General features: G+C 37.0%; 1 protein-coding gene across 1 annotated transcript in view; it reads right to left on the bottom strand.

Annotated features, from left to right (window-relative positions):
- MEIKIN (meiotic kinetochore factor) overlaps positions 1–14,575 on the bottom strand; it is a 120,234-nt gene that overhangs the window by 10,304 nt on the left and 95,355 nt on the right. Inside the window, exon 12 of the mRNA XM_032259635.1 lies at positions 594–717. Coding sequence (XP_032115526.1) covers positions 594–717 — 124 coding nt within the window. The remainder of the gene's footprint in view (positions 1–593; positions 718–14,575) is intronic.

The raw sequence follows: 14,575 nt of genomic DNA, 5'->3' as shown, positions 1-14,575 counted from the left end.
TCATCTATTATAAAGTCATAGTGAGAAATAAATGAAATATAAGGTTCTTAGTACAATGCCTTTCACAGAGGAAGTACTCAACCAATATGAAGTGAATGCAAAAACATATCCATATCTCTAAAAACAATGCAACTGAAACTGAAACCAAAACAATACTAAATTTCACATAATTGTAAGAGGAAGTGTCCTGGATAGATTTTACATCAGTGTTATAAGCTAATTTTTCAAAAGATAAAATATCTGTCTTAAAAAAATTATTTTACCCTGGTTCCAAAATCTGACCAGACATTTTTTTTAAATAAAGAGATAGGGTATCTCTCTGTCACTCAGGCTGGGTGACCTGATGATAGCTCATCATAACCTTGAACTCCTAAGTTCAACTGATCCTCCCGCCTCAGCTATCCAAAGTGCTGGGATTAGAGGTATGAGCCACTGAGTCTACCCTTGACCAGGCTTTTGTAATTTTACCATTCCCACTTTGTGCAAGAACTACTGGAATACAATTTATAACTGAATTTCCTGTGTACATAAGGCATTTATAATGAAAAAATTATATCATTCAAAAAGTATGTTCTGCATTCATACTACAGTACCTTGAGGGATATCCTTAGGAAAGGAATATTTCTTCTTCTTTGCAATAACACCTTTATTTTTCACTTTTCTTGTTCCTGGTGATGCTCTAATAATACAACATATTTCTGATGTATTTGCAGGAAACTGAAAAAGAAAAAAGGCAGATATTGCATAATTCCTCCAAATATTATACTTGTATATTGCTTTATTTCAAATGCAACTAGTCTCAATATCTGTATTTATTAGATATTAATAACAGCAAGCATTTATTAAATGCTTACTCCACTCCCAACAGTAATTGGTTTTAAAACATATGTTCATTTAATATTCACAAGAACCAAGCAAGGCAGATTATATTACCTCCATTTTATAAATGAGAAAAGTTTCAGAGAGATTAATTGACTTACTTAAGGATAGGGAGCAAGTAATGGTAGAGTTGAGATTCAAGCATGCTGAAGTGGGAGAGAAAATTTGCATGTTTTATTGAGTTAAAACACAAATTTAAATTTAACTGAGTTAAACACTAAATTCCTTGATTTCTCAACTCTGGTAATTTTGACAATTTCCCATAATAAAGAAATACTGGCCAGGCATAGTGGCTCATGCCTGTAATTCCAATACTTTGAGAGGGACTCCTTGAGGCCAGGAGGACGAGAGAGAGAGAGAGAGAGAGAAACAGCATATCTTGCAGAAGTGATATATCTTCTTTTTCAGAATTCAGAAGCAGAGATGTATTTATCAAGGGCTTTTGCTATTTTAAATAAAGACTATATAGAAACTTCTTATGTAATTTTTTTTTTTTTTTTTTTTTGAGACAGGGTCTCATTCTGTTGCCCAGACTGGAGTCCAGTGGCGTGACCTCGGCTCACTGCAACCTCTACCTCCCAAGTTCAAGTGATTTTCATGCCTCAGACTCCTGAGTAGCTAAAACTACAGGTGTGTGCCACTACATCCAGCTAATTTTTATGTGTTTAGTATAGACAAGGTTTCACCAGGTTGGCTAGGCTGGTCTCTAACTCCTGACCTCAGGTGATCTGCCTGTCTCGGCCTCCCAAAGGTGCTGGGATTACAGGCGTGAGCCACTATGCCCAGCCAGAAACTTCTTATGTAATTATTTTTATTTTAAATTTTTGTAAGGACATAGTAGGTATAAATATTTACGCAGTGCATGAGTTATTTTGGTACAGAAATGCAATGCATAATAATCACATCTATGGAAAATTGGGTATCCATCCCTCATTGTTTACATTACAAACAATCCAATTATACTCTTTTGTTTTTAAATGTACAATTTAAAATACCAGACTTTTATAATTTTACCATTTCCACTTTGCGCAAGAACTCTTAGAATACAATTTATAACTGAATTTCCTGTGTACATAAGGCAATCTCCTATAGTGCTACCGAATACTAGGTCTTATTCATTCTTTCTATTGTTTTGTACCCATTAAACATCCCCAACTTCCCGCACCAACCCCCACCCCCAGCACCTAGCTATCCTTCACAGTGTCTGGTAACTATCCTTCTATTCTCTATCTCCATGAATTCAATTGTTTTGATTTTTAGATCCCACAAATAAGTGAGAACAAGTGATGTCTGTCTTTACGTGCCTGGCTTATTTACCTTAATATAATGACCCCCAGTTCTGTCCATGTTGTTGAAAATGACAGGATCTCATTCATTTTTATGGCTGAATAGTACACCATTGTGTATGAGTACCATATTTTGTTTACCCATTCATCTGTTGATGGACACTTAGGTTGCTTTCAAATCTTGGCTATTGTGAACAGTGCTGCAACAAACATGGGAGTGCAGATATCTCTTTGGTATACTGATAAACATAGGAGTGCAGATATCTCTCTGATATACTTTCTTTTGGGTATATACCCAGCAGTGGGATTGCTGGATCATATGGTAGCTCTATTTTTAGTTTGCTTGTTTGATTCTTTTGCCAAGACAGAGTCTTGCTCTGTTGCCCAGGCTGGAGTGCAGTGGCACAATCTCGGTTCAATGCAACCTCCACCTCCCATATTCAAGCAATTCTCCTGCCTAGGCTCCCAAGTAGCTGGGATTACAGGTGAGCACTACCATGCTCAGCTAATTTTTGTAGTTTTAGTAGAGACAGGGTTTCACCATGTTGGCCGGGCTGGTCTCAAACTCCTGACCCCCTGATCCACCCACCTTGGCCTCCCAAAGTACTGGGATTACAGGCATGAGCCACTGCGCCCAGCCTATTTTTAGTTTTTTTGAGGAACCTCCAGACAGTTCTCCCTAGTGGTTGTACTAATTGACAGTCCTACCGACAATTTTAATAAGAGTTTCCTTTCTCCACATCCTCACTAGCAACTGTTATTGCCTGAGATTTCGATAAAAGTCATTTTAACTAGGGTGAAATAATATCTCATTGTACTTTTGATTTGCATTTCTCTGGTGGTCAGTGATGTTGAACACTTTTTCGTATGCCTTTTTGCTATTTGTGTATTTCCTTTTGAGAAATATCTTTTCAAATCTTTTCCCCATTTTTGAATCAGGTTATTAGATTGTTTCCTACAGAGGTGTTTGAGCCCCTGGTTATTAATCCCTTGCCAGATGGGTAGTTTGCAAATATTTTTTTCTCATTCTGTGGGTTGTATGTTCATGTTGTTGATTGTTTCCTTTGCTGTACAGAAGCATTTTAACTTGATGTGATCCTATTTGTGTATTTTTGCTTTGATTGCCTGTGCTAATGGAGTATTATTCAACAAGTATTTCCCCAATGTTTCCTTGCAGTAGCATCATAGTTTGAGGTCTTAAAGTATTTAATCCATTTAATTTTTTGTATGAGGTAAGAGGTAAGGATCAACTTTCATTCTTCTGCATATGGATATCCAGTTTTCCCAGCATTATTTACGGAAGAGACTGTCTTTTTCCCCTTGTGCTTGGTACCATTATGGAAAATGAGCTTACTGTAGATGTGCGAGTTTACCCTGGATCCCCTATTATCGCCACCTGGTCCCACCTTTGACAAGTGGGGATTACCATAATCCAAGGTGAGATTTGGGTGGGAACATAGAGACAAACCATATCAATAGCTTTGGCTATTCTGGATCTTTTGTGACTGAATATAAGTTTCAGAATTGTTTTTCCTATTTCTGTGAGGAATGTCATTGGTATTTTTATAGGGATTCCATTAAATTTGCACATTGCATTGAGTAATATGGATATTTTTTATAATATTGACTCTTCTAATCTATGAACATGAAATATATTTCCATTTTTTGGTGTCCTCTCAAATTTCCTTCATGTTTTATAGTTTTCATTGTACAGATCTTTCACTTCTTTGGTAAGGTAAATTCCATTTATTTTTATCTGTGGCTATTGTAAAAGGGATTGCCTTTTAAATTTATTTTTCAGATTGTTCACTGTTGGCATATAGAAATGCTACTGATTTTGGTATGTTGATTGTGTATCCTGCAACTTTCCTGAATTTATTTATCAGTTCTAATAACTTTTTGGTGGAAATTTTAGTTTTTTCCAAGTATAAGATCACATTATCTGTAAACAAAGATAATTTGACTTCTTCCTTTCCAATTTGGATGCCCTTTATTTCTTTCTCTTATATGACTCCTCTAGCTAGGACTTCCAACACTATGTTGAATAACAATGGGGAAAGTGAGCATCCTTATCTTGTTCCGGGTTTAAAAAGAAAGGCTTTCAGTTTTTTCTCATGCAGTGTGATACTAGCTGTGCATCTGTCATGTATGGCTTTTATTATGTCTGACAGAGCAGAAGCACCGTCATCTTGCACAAACACTGCCACTTTAAGTTCCAGCTCCCTTTCTAGCCTCATGCATTTCAAGGAAATCACTTCTAACTATAAGCAGTCAGAAAGAGCAGACAGTAAAACACAGAAAAGACAGCTCTGGCACAGAGGGAGGTGGGGGAATGTCTCTTGGGTAACTACCAAACTTCATACAATGGGCCACAGTAAAACCGTGGAAGAATCATTACATTCTCCTACTAAACTAACCCCTTTATCTTTACGTAATAACCTGCTTTGTCTTTTATTACAGCTTTTGCCTTTAAATCTGTTTTGTCTAAGTATAGCTTACTGCTCATTTTTTGGTTTCTATTGGCATAAAATACCTTTTTCCATCCATTTATTTTCAGTTTGTGTGTATCTTTATAGCTTATTGTAAAGTGTGCTTCTTGTAGGCAACAGATCACTGGATCTTGTTTTTCTTTTTAATCCATTCAGCCACTCTATGTCTTTTCATTGGAGAGTTTAGTCCATTTACATTCAATGTTGTTATTGATAATTAGGGATTTACACCTGCAATTTTATTATTTGTTTTCTGGTAGACTGATGGTCTTCTCTTTATTTTTTCCTTCCTTGCTGTCTTCCTTTTAGTGAAGATGATTTGCTCTTGCAGTACGCTTCAATTTCTTGCTTTTTATTTTTTGTGTATCCATTATATGTTTTTTGATTTGTGGTTACCATAAAGCTTGCAAATATTATAACTTATTATTTTGAACTGGTAACAACTTAACACTGATTTGCAAAACATGAAAAAGAATATGAAAACTTGATACTTTAACTTTGTCCGCTTGCTTTTTAACTTTTTTTCTCTTTATCTTTTATTATACTGTCTATGTCTTGAAAAGTTGTAGTTATGATTTACTGCTTTGCTGTTTAGTCTTTCTACTTCAGTCAAGAGAAGTTTACACACTATGATAACAATGTATGCTATTCTATGTTTTTCTCTGTGCTTACTATTACCAGTGAGTTTTCTACGTTTAGATGATTTCTTATTGTTTATTAACATAACATCCTTTTCTTTCAGAATGAAGAACTCCCTTTAGCATTTCCTGTAGGAAAGGTCTGCTCTTGATGAAATCCCTCAGCTTTTGTTTATCTTTGGAGATCTTTATTTCTCCTTCATGCTTAAAGGATATTTTTGCCAGATATACCATTCTAGAGTAAAAGTTGTTTTCCTTTAGTACTTTTTTTTTTTCCTTTAGCACTTTAAATGTGTCATCTCTCTCTCTCCTGGCCTGTAAGGTTTCTACTGTAAAGTTTGCTGCCAGATGTATTAGATCTCTATTTTACATTACTTGTTTCTGTTTTCTTGCTGCTTTTAGGATCTTTTCTTTATCCTTGACCTTTCAGAGTTTGATTATTAAATGCTTTGAGGCAGTCTTTGGATTAAATCTGCTTGGTGTTCTACAGACTTCTTGGCTTTGGATATCGATATCTTTCTCTATGATTGGGAAGTTCTGTTATTATCCCTTTGAATAAACTTTCTACCCCTATCTCTTTCTCTACCTCCTCTTTAAGACCAATAACTCTTAGGTTTGCCCTTTTGAGGCTATTTTCTAGATTTTGTAGGTGTGCTTCATTCTTCATTCTTTCTTCTTTTGTCTTCTCTGTGTCTTTTCAAACAGCCAGTCTTCAAGCTCACTAATTATTTTTTCTGTTTGATCAGTTCTGCTGTTAAGAGACTGATACATTCTTAAGTATGCCAAATTGCAGTTTACATCTCCAGGATTTCTGTTTGATTCTTTTTAATTATTTGAATGTCTTTGTCTAATTTATCTGATAGAATTCTAAATTCCTTCTCTATATTATTTTGAATTTCCTCAAAACAACTATTTTGAATTCTCTGTCTGAAAAGTCATATATCTGTTTTCCAGAATTGGTCCCTGGTGCCTTATTTAGTTCTCCAGTGAGGTCATGATGCTAGTGCTTATAGATGTTCATCAATGTGTAGGCATTCAAGAATTAGGTATTTATTGTAGTCTTTATAGTCTGAGTTTGTTTATGCCTGTCCTTCTTGAGAAGGGTTCTTAGGTATTCCAAGGGACTTGGGCCCCAAGCCCAGTAACACTGGTTTTTGCAGACTTGTAGCAGTACCACCTTGGTAGTGTTAGATAAGATCTAGAAAAATTATCTGGATTCCTAAGCAGAGACTCTTGTTCTTTTCCCTTACTTTCTCCCAAACAAATGGAGTCTCTATCTCTGCTGAGCCACCTGGAACTGAGGATATGGTGATGCAAGCACCTCTGTAACTACCACCAATAGGACTAAGCTGGGTCAGACCTGAAGCCAACACAGCATTAGACCTTGCCCATGGCCTTTCCCTTCAGTGTGGTTAAGTTCTCCCAGGACCCAGGCTCTCAAGAATGAGCAAGCAACCAAAAACTATCATGAATAAAATGCAGGCCAGGCGCAGTGGCTCACACCTGTAATTTCAGTACTTTGGAAAGTCAAAGAGGGAGGATCACTCGAGTACAGGAGTTCAAGACCAGCCTGGGAAGCATAGTGAGACTTGACTCTAAAAAAAAGAAAACAAAAAAAATAACAAAGAGAAAACGTAGCCAGGTGTGGTGGTCCACACCTGTAGCCATAGCTACTCAGGAGGCTGCGACAGGAGAATCACTTGAGCCCAAGAGTTCAAGGTTACAGTAAGATATAATCCCACTACTGCACTCTAGCTAGGTAACAGAGAAAGACATCCTGTCTCAAAAAAAAACCAAAAACCAGGAATGAAAAGCAGATTTGAAAACAAAACAATCAGAATTTCTTGAAATAAAAAATAAAGTTGTTAAAATAAAAAATTCAGTGAAAGGCTTAAGAAGCAGATACATAAAGAGAGAATTACTAATGAAACTGCCCAGACTATAGCAAATAAATGAAAAATATTGAACAGAGGTTGAAAGATGTGGAGGATAGAATGAGGCCTAACATTTGATAATTACCATTCCAGAGAGAATATAATAAATAATAGTTGAAAAATTTCTCAACCTAATACAAGACATGAATCTACAGATTTAGGAAGCCCAATCCCAAGAAAAATTAAAATTTACAAAGAACAGCAAACAAAATTAATAATCAAGCCAGGTGCAGTGACTTACTGTAATCCCAATACTTTGAGAGGTTCAGGCAAGAGGATCACTTGAGGCCAGGAGTTCAAAACTAACTTGGGTAACACAGTGAGATCTCATTTTACTAAAAGTAAAAAAATAGCTGGGCATGGTGGCATGCATCTGTAGTCCCAGCTACTCAAGAGGCTAAGGTGAAAGGATCACCTGAGCCCAAGAGGTCAAGGATACACTGAGCCATGATCTTATGACTGCACTCTAGCCTGGATGACAGAGTGAGACCCTGTCTTAAAAAATCATCATCATGATCATCCACTTATGTACACATTCCAGTAAAATTATAGCACACCCCAGACAAAGAGACCTTAACAGAATCCAGAAAGAAAAGATACATTGTGTCAGGCCCCAAGATCACTCTTAGGCTCTGTGATTTGCTAGGACTCACAGGACTTAGAAAAGCTGTTAGAGTGGTTAGAGTTTATTACAGCAAAAGGATACAGATTAAAATCAGCAAAGGGAAAAGATACAGGGCCAAGCCAAGGAGCAGAAGCTTCCAGTTGTCCTCCTTCAGTGGAGTCACATGGTCAGCAGTTAATTCTCCCATGTACAAAGGGGAAGCTCAGTGAGCCTTGGGGTCAGGGTTTCTATTTGGAGTCAGTCACACAGGCATGTAGTTCCTTCATGACAGACCTCAGCTACTCAGCCCCCAGAGGTCAAACAGATACAGGGTAGACCAAAGCCTCAGGCATCAAAAACAATATTTACCATAAATCACATTGTTTGCATAAACTATCTGGCAAAACCCAAGGCCTCAGTCATATGAAAACATTCTTATGAAAAAGAATACTCCAAGGACTCAGAGGTTATCTCCCAGGAGGCTGGCCACAGGACAGTCTTAAGGACCTTGGGAATGTGCAAGCCTATTGAGTTAACCCTTTCCTGCATATGTATTTTGCAAGGAAATGACAATTATACTAATAGGACAACTGTAATTGCAACATGTAAGTCAAAAGATAGTGTAAATGATACCATAAAAGAGCAGAGAGAAAATGACTGTCAACTTAGAAATGTGAACCAAGAAAAACTATCTTTTGAGAATAAAGGCAAATTAAAGGCATTTTTTAAAAAACCTAATGCAATCTACCACCACAGACTGTCATTAAATAAACTAATCTAAATGGTGAATTTTTCTTGTTTTCTTTTTTTTACTAGAAATAGAGTCTCACTATGTTGCTCAGGCTGGTCTTGTATTCCTGGGCTCAAGCGATCCTCTCACCTTGACTTCCCAAAGTGCTGAGATTACAGGCATGAGTCACTGTTCCTAGCCTAAATGGTGAATTTCAAAATGAAGAAAAATAATCTGATAAGGATGTTCTAAGAGGAAAGGATAAAAGATAAGTAAATTTAAATATATTTAATATAAACAAACATTGTCTAAATCATAGCAATAATGCTGATTATTATATTTTTGGGTTAAAGAAAGGTCAGAACCAAAATACTATACAACAAAAATATGTAAGTTAGGAGAGGATCATTGAACTTAAAGGTATTATAAGGTTTTTATATTTTTTCACCAACAAATTTGAGTTACTGTTTAATTTTTAGACATTACTAACTTAAATATGTCTAGTTTGGCTCTGTGCCCCACCCAAATCTCATCTTGAATTGTAATCTAAATTATAATCCTGTGTTGGAGGAGGGACCTGGTGGGAGGTGACTGGATCCTGGAGGCAGTTTCACCCATGCTGTTCTTGCGATAGTGAGTGAGTTCTCATGAGATTTGGTTAAGTGTCTGGCATTTTCCCTGTGCTCTTTCCTTCCTACCACCTTGTGAAGAAGGCACCTGATTTCCCTTCGCCTTTCACCATGATTGTAACTTTCTTACGGCCTTCCCAGTCATGCAGAACTGTGAGTCAATTAAACCTCTTTCCTTTATAAATTACCCTGTCTCAGGTAGTATACTTACAGCAGTATGAGAATGGACTAATGAAAGGTTAAAAAAAAAAAAATAGAAAGTATAAATTCTAACACAGTATGGGAAAGAAGTGAAATTAAAAAAGTTTAAAATTTTTTTTTAAATTTTAAGAGTTTCACTGTGTTGCCCAGACACAATCATGGCTTACTGCAGCCTCAAACTCCTGGGCTCAAGTGATCCTCCCACCTCAGCCTCCTGAGTTGCTAGAACTACAGGCATGTGCTATGATGTCTGGCTATTTTTTTTTTCTTTTGTAGAGACAGGGTCTCTCTATGTTGACCGGGCTGGTTTTGAACTCCTGACCTCAAGCAATCCTCCAGCTTTAGCCTCCCAAAGGGCTGATAATCAAGTGTGGGCCACTATGACCAGCTAAAATTGCTTTTTCAATGAATCGAAAATTGTTAAGAAGAAAAGGAAGCATTCAAAAAATTGGATAAAAGGAAATAATAATTACGACCACAGAAACAAGTCCCAGTAAAGCAATAATCACAGTACATATAAATGGACTAAATTTGAAAGCTAAAAGAGTTTGTCAGACTGGAAGAAAAATCCAGATATTTACAAGAGACCTACTATAAACATAAAGCTGTGAGAAGGTTGAAAATAACAGATATTTTATTTTGTAAATATTTATCTTGTAAATCCAGATATTTACAAGAGAGCTACTATAAACATAAAGCTGTGAGAAGGTAGAAAAAGATATGCCAAAGAAATATGTAAAGAAAGGGGGATAACTATATGGTAGACAAAACAATTCAAGACAAAAGAAAACATTATTAGAAGCAGAAAAGCCTGCTAAAGAATGAAAACAGGTACAGTTCACCAGAAAAACATAACAATCAGAAACATGCATGGAATAAATAAAAGAGCTTCAAAATATATAAAGCAAAAATTTATAGATCTATAGGAAGAAAGTAATAAATCTACCATCATAACAGTGGTTAATTTCAACACATTCCTCTATATTATTGATGGCTTAAATTATAAGATATTAGGAAAGAGAGATATTAAAAAACAGAATTAACAAGTTTTGTTTAATTGACATATAGAGAAACTCAACCTATCGACAATTACAGAATAAACATTACTTTCAAATACATGCAACATTTAATAAAAATTGACTATATATTAGGTTATAATGCATCTATCAATACATTTCAAAAGAATTTGCTGGGCTTGGTAGTGTACACCTGTGGTCCCAGCTCCTCAGGAGGCTGAGGTGGATCACTAGAGCCCAGGAGTTTGAGGCCATGAATGCACCACTGCGCTCCAGCTTGGGTGACAGAGCAAGAACCTGCCTCAAAGAAAAAATATATATATTAAGATTAGAAGATGTAGTAACCATGAAATAGTGAAGTACCCAGAGAACAAAAAAGAACTCTTGTACATTAAAGTACATTAAAAATATTATTGCATAGTGCAAAAGCTTTAATATAAGATTTGTTTTGTTTTGTTTTGAGATACGTCTGGCTCTGTTGCCTAGGCTGGAGTGCAGTGGCATGATCTCATGATCTTGGCTCACTGCAACCTCTGTCCCCTGTGCTCAAGTCATCCTCCCACCTCAGCCTCCTGAGTAGCTGGGACTATAGGCACACACCACCATGTGCAACTGATTTTTGTATTTTCTTGTAAAGAGGGGATTTCACCATGTTGCCCAGGCTGGTCTCAAACTCCTGAGCTCGAGCAATTTGCCTGCCTTTGGCCTTCCAAAGTGCTGGGATTATAGGCGTAAGCCACGGTGCCTAGCCTAATATAAAATTTGGAAGGTAAATTCGAGGAAATCTTACAGAGAGTAGAACACAATGACAAAAGGATTTTAGAAAAAGATAGGAAGATGAGAAGACCAATACAGGAAGCCCAACCTCCATATAACAGATGCTCAAAAAAAGAAAGAAGTAGAGATTATCAATGAAATAATTTTTATAATTTCCCCAAACCAAGTGCATATTTTTCCAAATTAAAAGAATCCACCATGTTCTAACATATTACATAGAAAAAGACTCATACTAAAGCACATTTCAAAGAATCCATACCAGAGATGCAACACTTTCTCTGACTACAATGTAATTAAGTTGGAAGTGTACAACAAATATATAAGCTAAAAGTTCTCATACACTCAGAATTCTAAAATCGACATTTCTAAGGAACTCCCGGCTCAAAGGGAAAATCATAATGGAATTTAAAACTACATAAACCCAAATAATACTGAAATTATAACCTATAAAATTTGTTGGATAAAGCTAAACCAGTACTAAGCAATGTATAAAATAAGCTGAAAGAAAATAGAAAAAAAAAAGTCAATAAAGATAAAAGCAGAAACCACTGAAGCACATCATCTTAAAATTTCACAACACGAGGGACAAAGAGAAGATCCCTCTATCTTCCACAGAGAAATAGTTGATCATTAATAAAGAAGGAGAAATCAGCATGGCTTTCCAAAGCAACACTGGAAGCTAGAATTATAATAAAGTTATGCTGAAAAAAAAATTATAAAACTCTCTAGCCAACTTAAGTAGATGAAATAAAAACATTTTTAGTCATGAAAAGTCTTAATTTCTATATCATGTACTCTTTCATAGGAATCCAATGGAAAACTAGCTCCTAAAAACAGAGAAAGCCATGGGATGGGGAAAACAGAAGATTGGCAAAGTGAATTCTCAGGATGATGGTATGAGGAGATCCCAGGATGGGGCACAGAGGGCAATAGCACCCTATGTGAGAACAGGTCAGAATGCTCTAGGAGAGATTTCCCTAGTAAACTGAAATTTGTAGTAAATTTGGTGAATCTGAAGATCTAAAGAGGCAATATAGGCAATCAGCAAAGAGTTTAGGATGGACTAGACAGAAAAATAAGAAAACAAGTGTTATGGGTTGAATTGTGTTTGCCCCAAAAAAGATACGTTGAAGTCCTAACCCCCAGTACTTGTGAAGGTGACCTTATTTGGAAATAGAGTCTCTGCAGATGAAATCAAGTTAAGATAAGGTTGTTAGGATGGGCTTTAATCTGACTGGTGTCCTTATAAGAAGAGGGAAATTTGAACACAGACACAGACACACAAGGAGAACACATGCGAAGGCACAACAACGACAAAGGGGAAAGACAGTCATGTGAAGATAGGAGGTAGATATCGGAGTTATGCTTCCACAAGCCAAGAAATGCCTGAGTGTAACAGAAGACAGAAGACAGTGCCTCCCCTCAAGTCTGTGAAGGAAGCATGGCCCTGCCAACACCTTGATTTGAGACTTCTGGCCTCCACAACTGAAAGAATATATTTCTGTGGTTTTAAGAAACCATCTAGTTTTGGTTCTTTGTTACAGCATCTCTAGGGCATTAATACAAGAAGCAAACAAGATAATAATTTACTCTAGAAGAAACACACAAAAAAAGTGGTCACAGTTTACCATATGCCATAAATTGGGTAGAATCTCCACTGATTTTAAGATATATGAGACTGGGCACGGTGACTTACACCTGTAATATCAGCACTTTAGGAGGCTGAGGTGGGTGGATTGTTTGTTGATAATGGAAGTTCTAGATCAGCCTGGGCAATGTGATGAAACCCTGTCTCTACAATTAAAAAAATATATACAAAAATTAGCCAGGTGTGCTGACACATGCCTGTAGTCCCAGCTACTTGGGAGGCTGAGGTGGGAGGATCAACTGAGCCTGGGACGTCGAGGCTACAGTGAGTCATTATCATGCCACTGCACGCCAGCCTGGGCAACAGAGTGAGATCCTGTCTGAAAAAAAAAAAAAAGAAAAAGATGTATGAAACAGAAAACAAAACAAACTTAAAGACTATTTGCATTGCAAAAGAAAGAATGAAACTAGGCAATGATCAGAGATATAACAGAAAATGAGCTTAACATATTTTCAAAAGAAAGATATCTGCCCATCAAGATTCTTATCTTCCTTTTGGTTATAAAGTTTTTCACCTGACCACAGAAGTAAGCAAGTGACCCAGGATTAGCCAATTACAGTTTACCATTTCCCTGACAATGATAATTGGTCCAAAATGCAGGCACATGACACAGTCAAAGCTAACTGGAGCCCATAGCCAGGACTGAAAAACATAAACACATTGAAAGAAACCTCTCCCCTTCAATCTAGTCTATGATAAAGTAAGCCATAAGAGATGGGTGGAAGTCTGTTTCTTGGGTGGAAGCCCAAAAAAATGAAGTAAATCAAAGATAGGTTAAGATTTTAAAAACAAGAACAAACAAAACCTAGAAGTTTGAAGAGGACTTTGGGTTTTGTTTTGTTTTGTTTTCTTTGGAGACAGAGTCTCATTCTGTAACTGAGGCTGGAGTGCAATAATGCAATCTCAGCTCACTGCAACTTTCGCCTCCTGGGTTCAAGGGATTCTCCAGCCTCTGCCTCCAGAATAGCTGGGACTACAGGCGTGCACCACTGCACCCAGCTATTTTTGTATTTTTAGAAGAGTCGGGGTTTTGACATGTTGGCCAGAAAGGTCTTGAATTCCTGACCTCAGGTATTCCACCTGTGTTGGCCTCCCAAAATGCTAGGATTACAGGCATGAATTGAAGAAGACTTTCTAGCAACATCCACTAAAGTTTGGATTTAACACTCTCCTTCCCAGTTATACGAGTCAATAAATCCTCTTTTGGCCAGGTATGGTGGCTCATACCTATAATTTCAACACTTTGGGAAGCCAGGGCAGTAGGACTGCTTGAGGTCAGGAGTTTGAGACCAGTCTGGGCAACAAAGTAAGACCACTGTCTTAACAAAAAAAAAATGAAAAATTAGCCAGTCATGTTACCACATGCTTATAGTCCTAGCTATTCAGGAGGCTGAAGTGGGAGGACTGCTTAAACCCAGAGATTACAGTGAATTATATCACATCACTGTGCTCCAGCCTGGGTGACAGAGCAAGACCGTGTCTCAATCAATCAATCAATCAATCAGGAAGTCAAAATCCTCTGTCTACAATTTTTATTTTTGGCTTACACTATTTGAGGGTTTTTTTTTTTTTTTTTTTTGGTGATGGCTACTGTATTAGTCTGTTTTCATGCTGCTAATAAAGACATACCTGGGACTAGGAAGAAAAAGAGGTTTAACTGGACTTACAGTTCCACATGGCTGGGGAGGCCTCAGAATCATGGAAGGAGGTGAAAGATAATTCTTACATCGTGGCAGCAACAGAA

Source organism: Sapajus apella, unplaced genomic scaffold (assembly GCF_009761245.1).
Source record: "Sapajus apella isolate SASKATOON/1434 unplaced genomic scaffold, GSC_monkey_1.0 scaffold1, whole genome shotgun sequence".
NCBI lineage: Eukaryota > Metazoa > Chordata > Mammalia > Primates > Cebidae > Sapajus > Sapajus apella.
The sequence above is the reverse complement of the archived record's forward strand: the minus strand, read 5'-3'. Positions and strand labels throughout refer to the sequence as shown.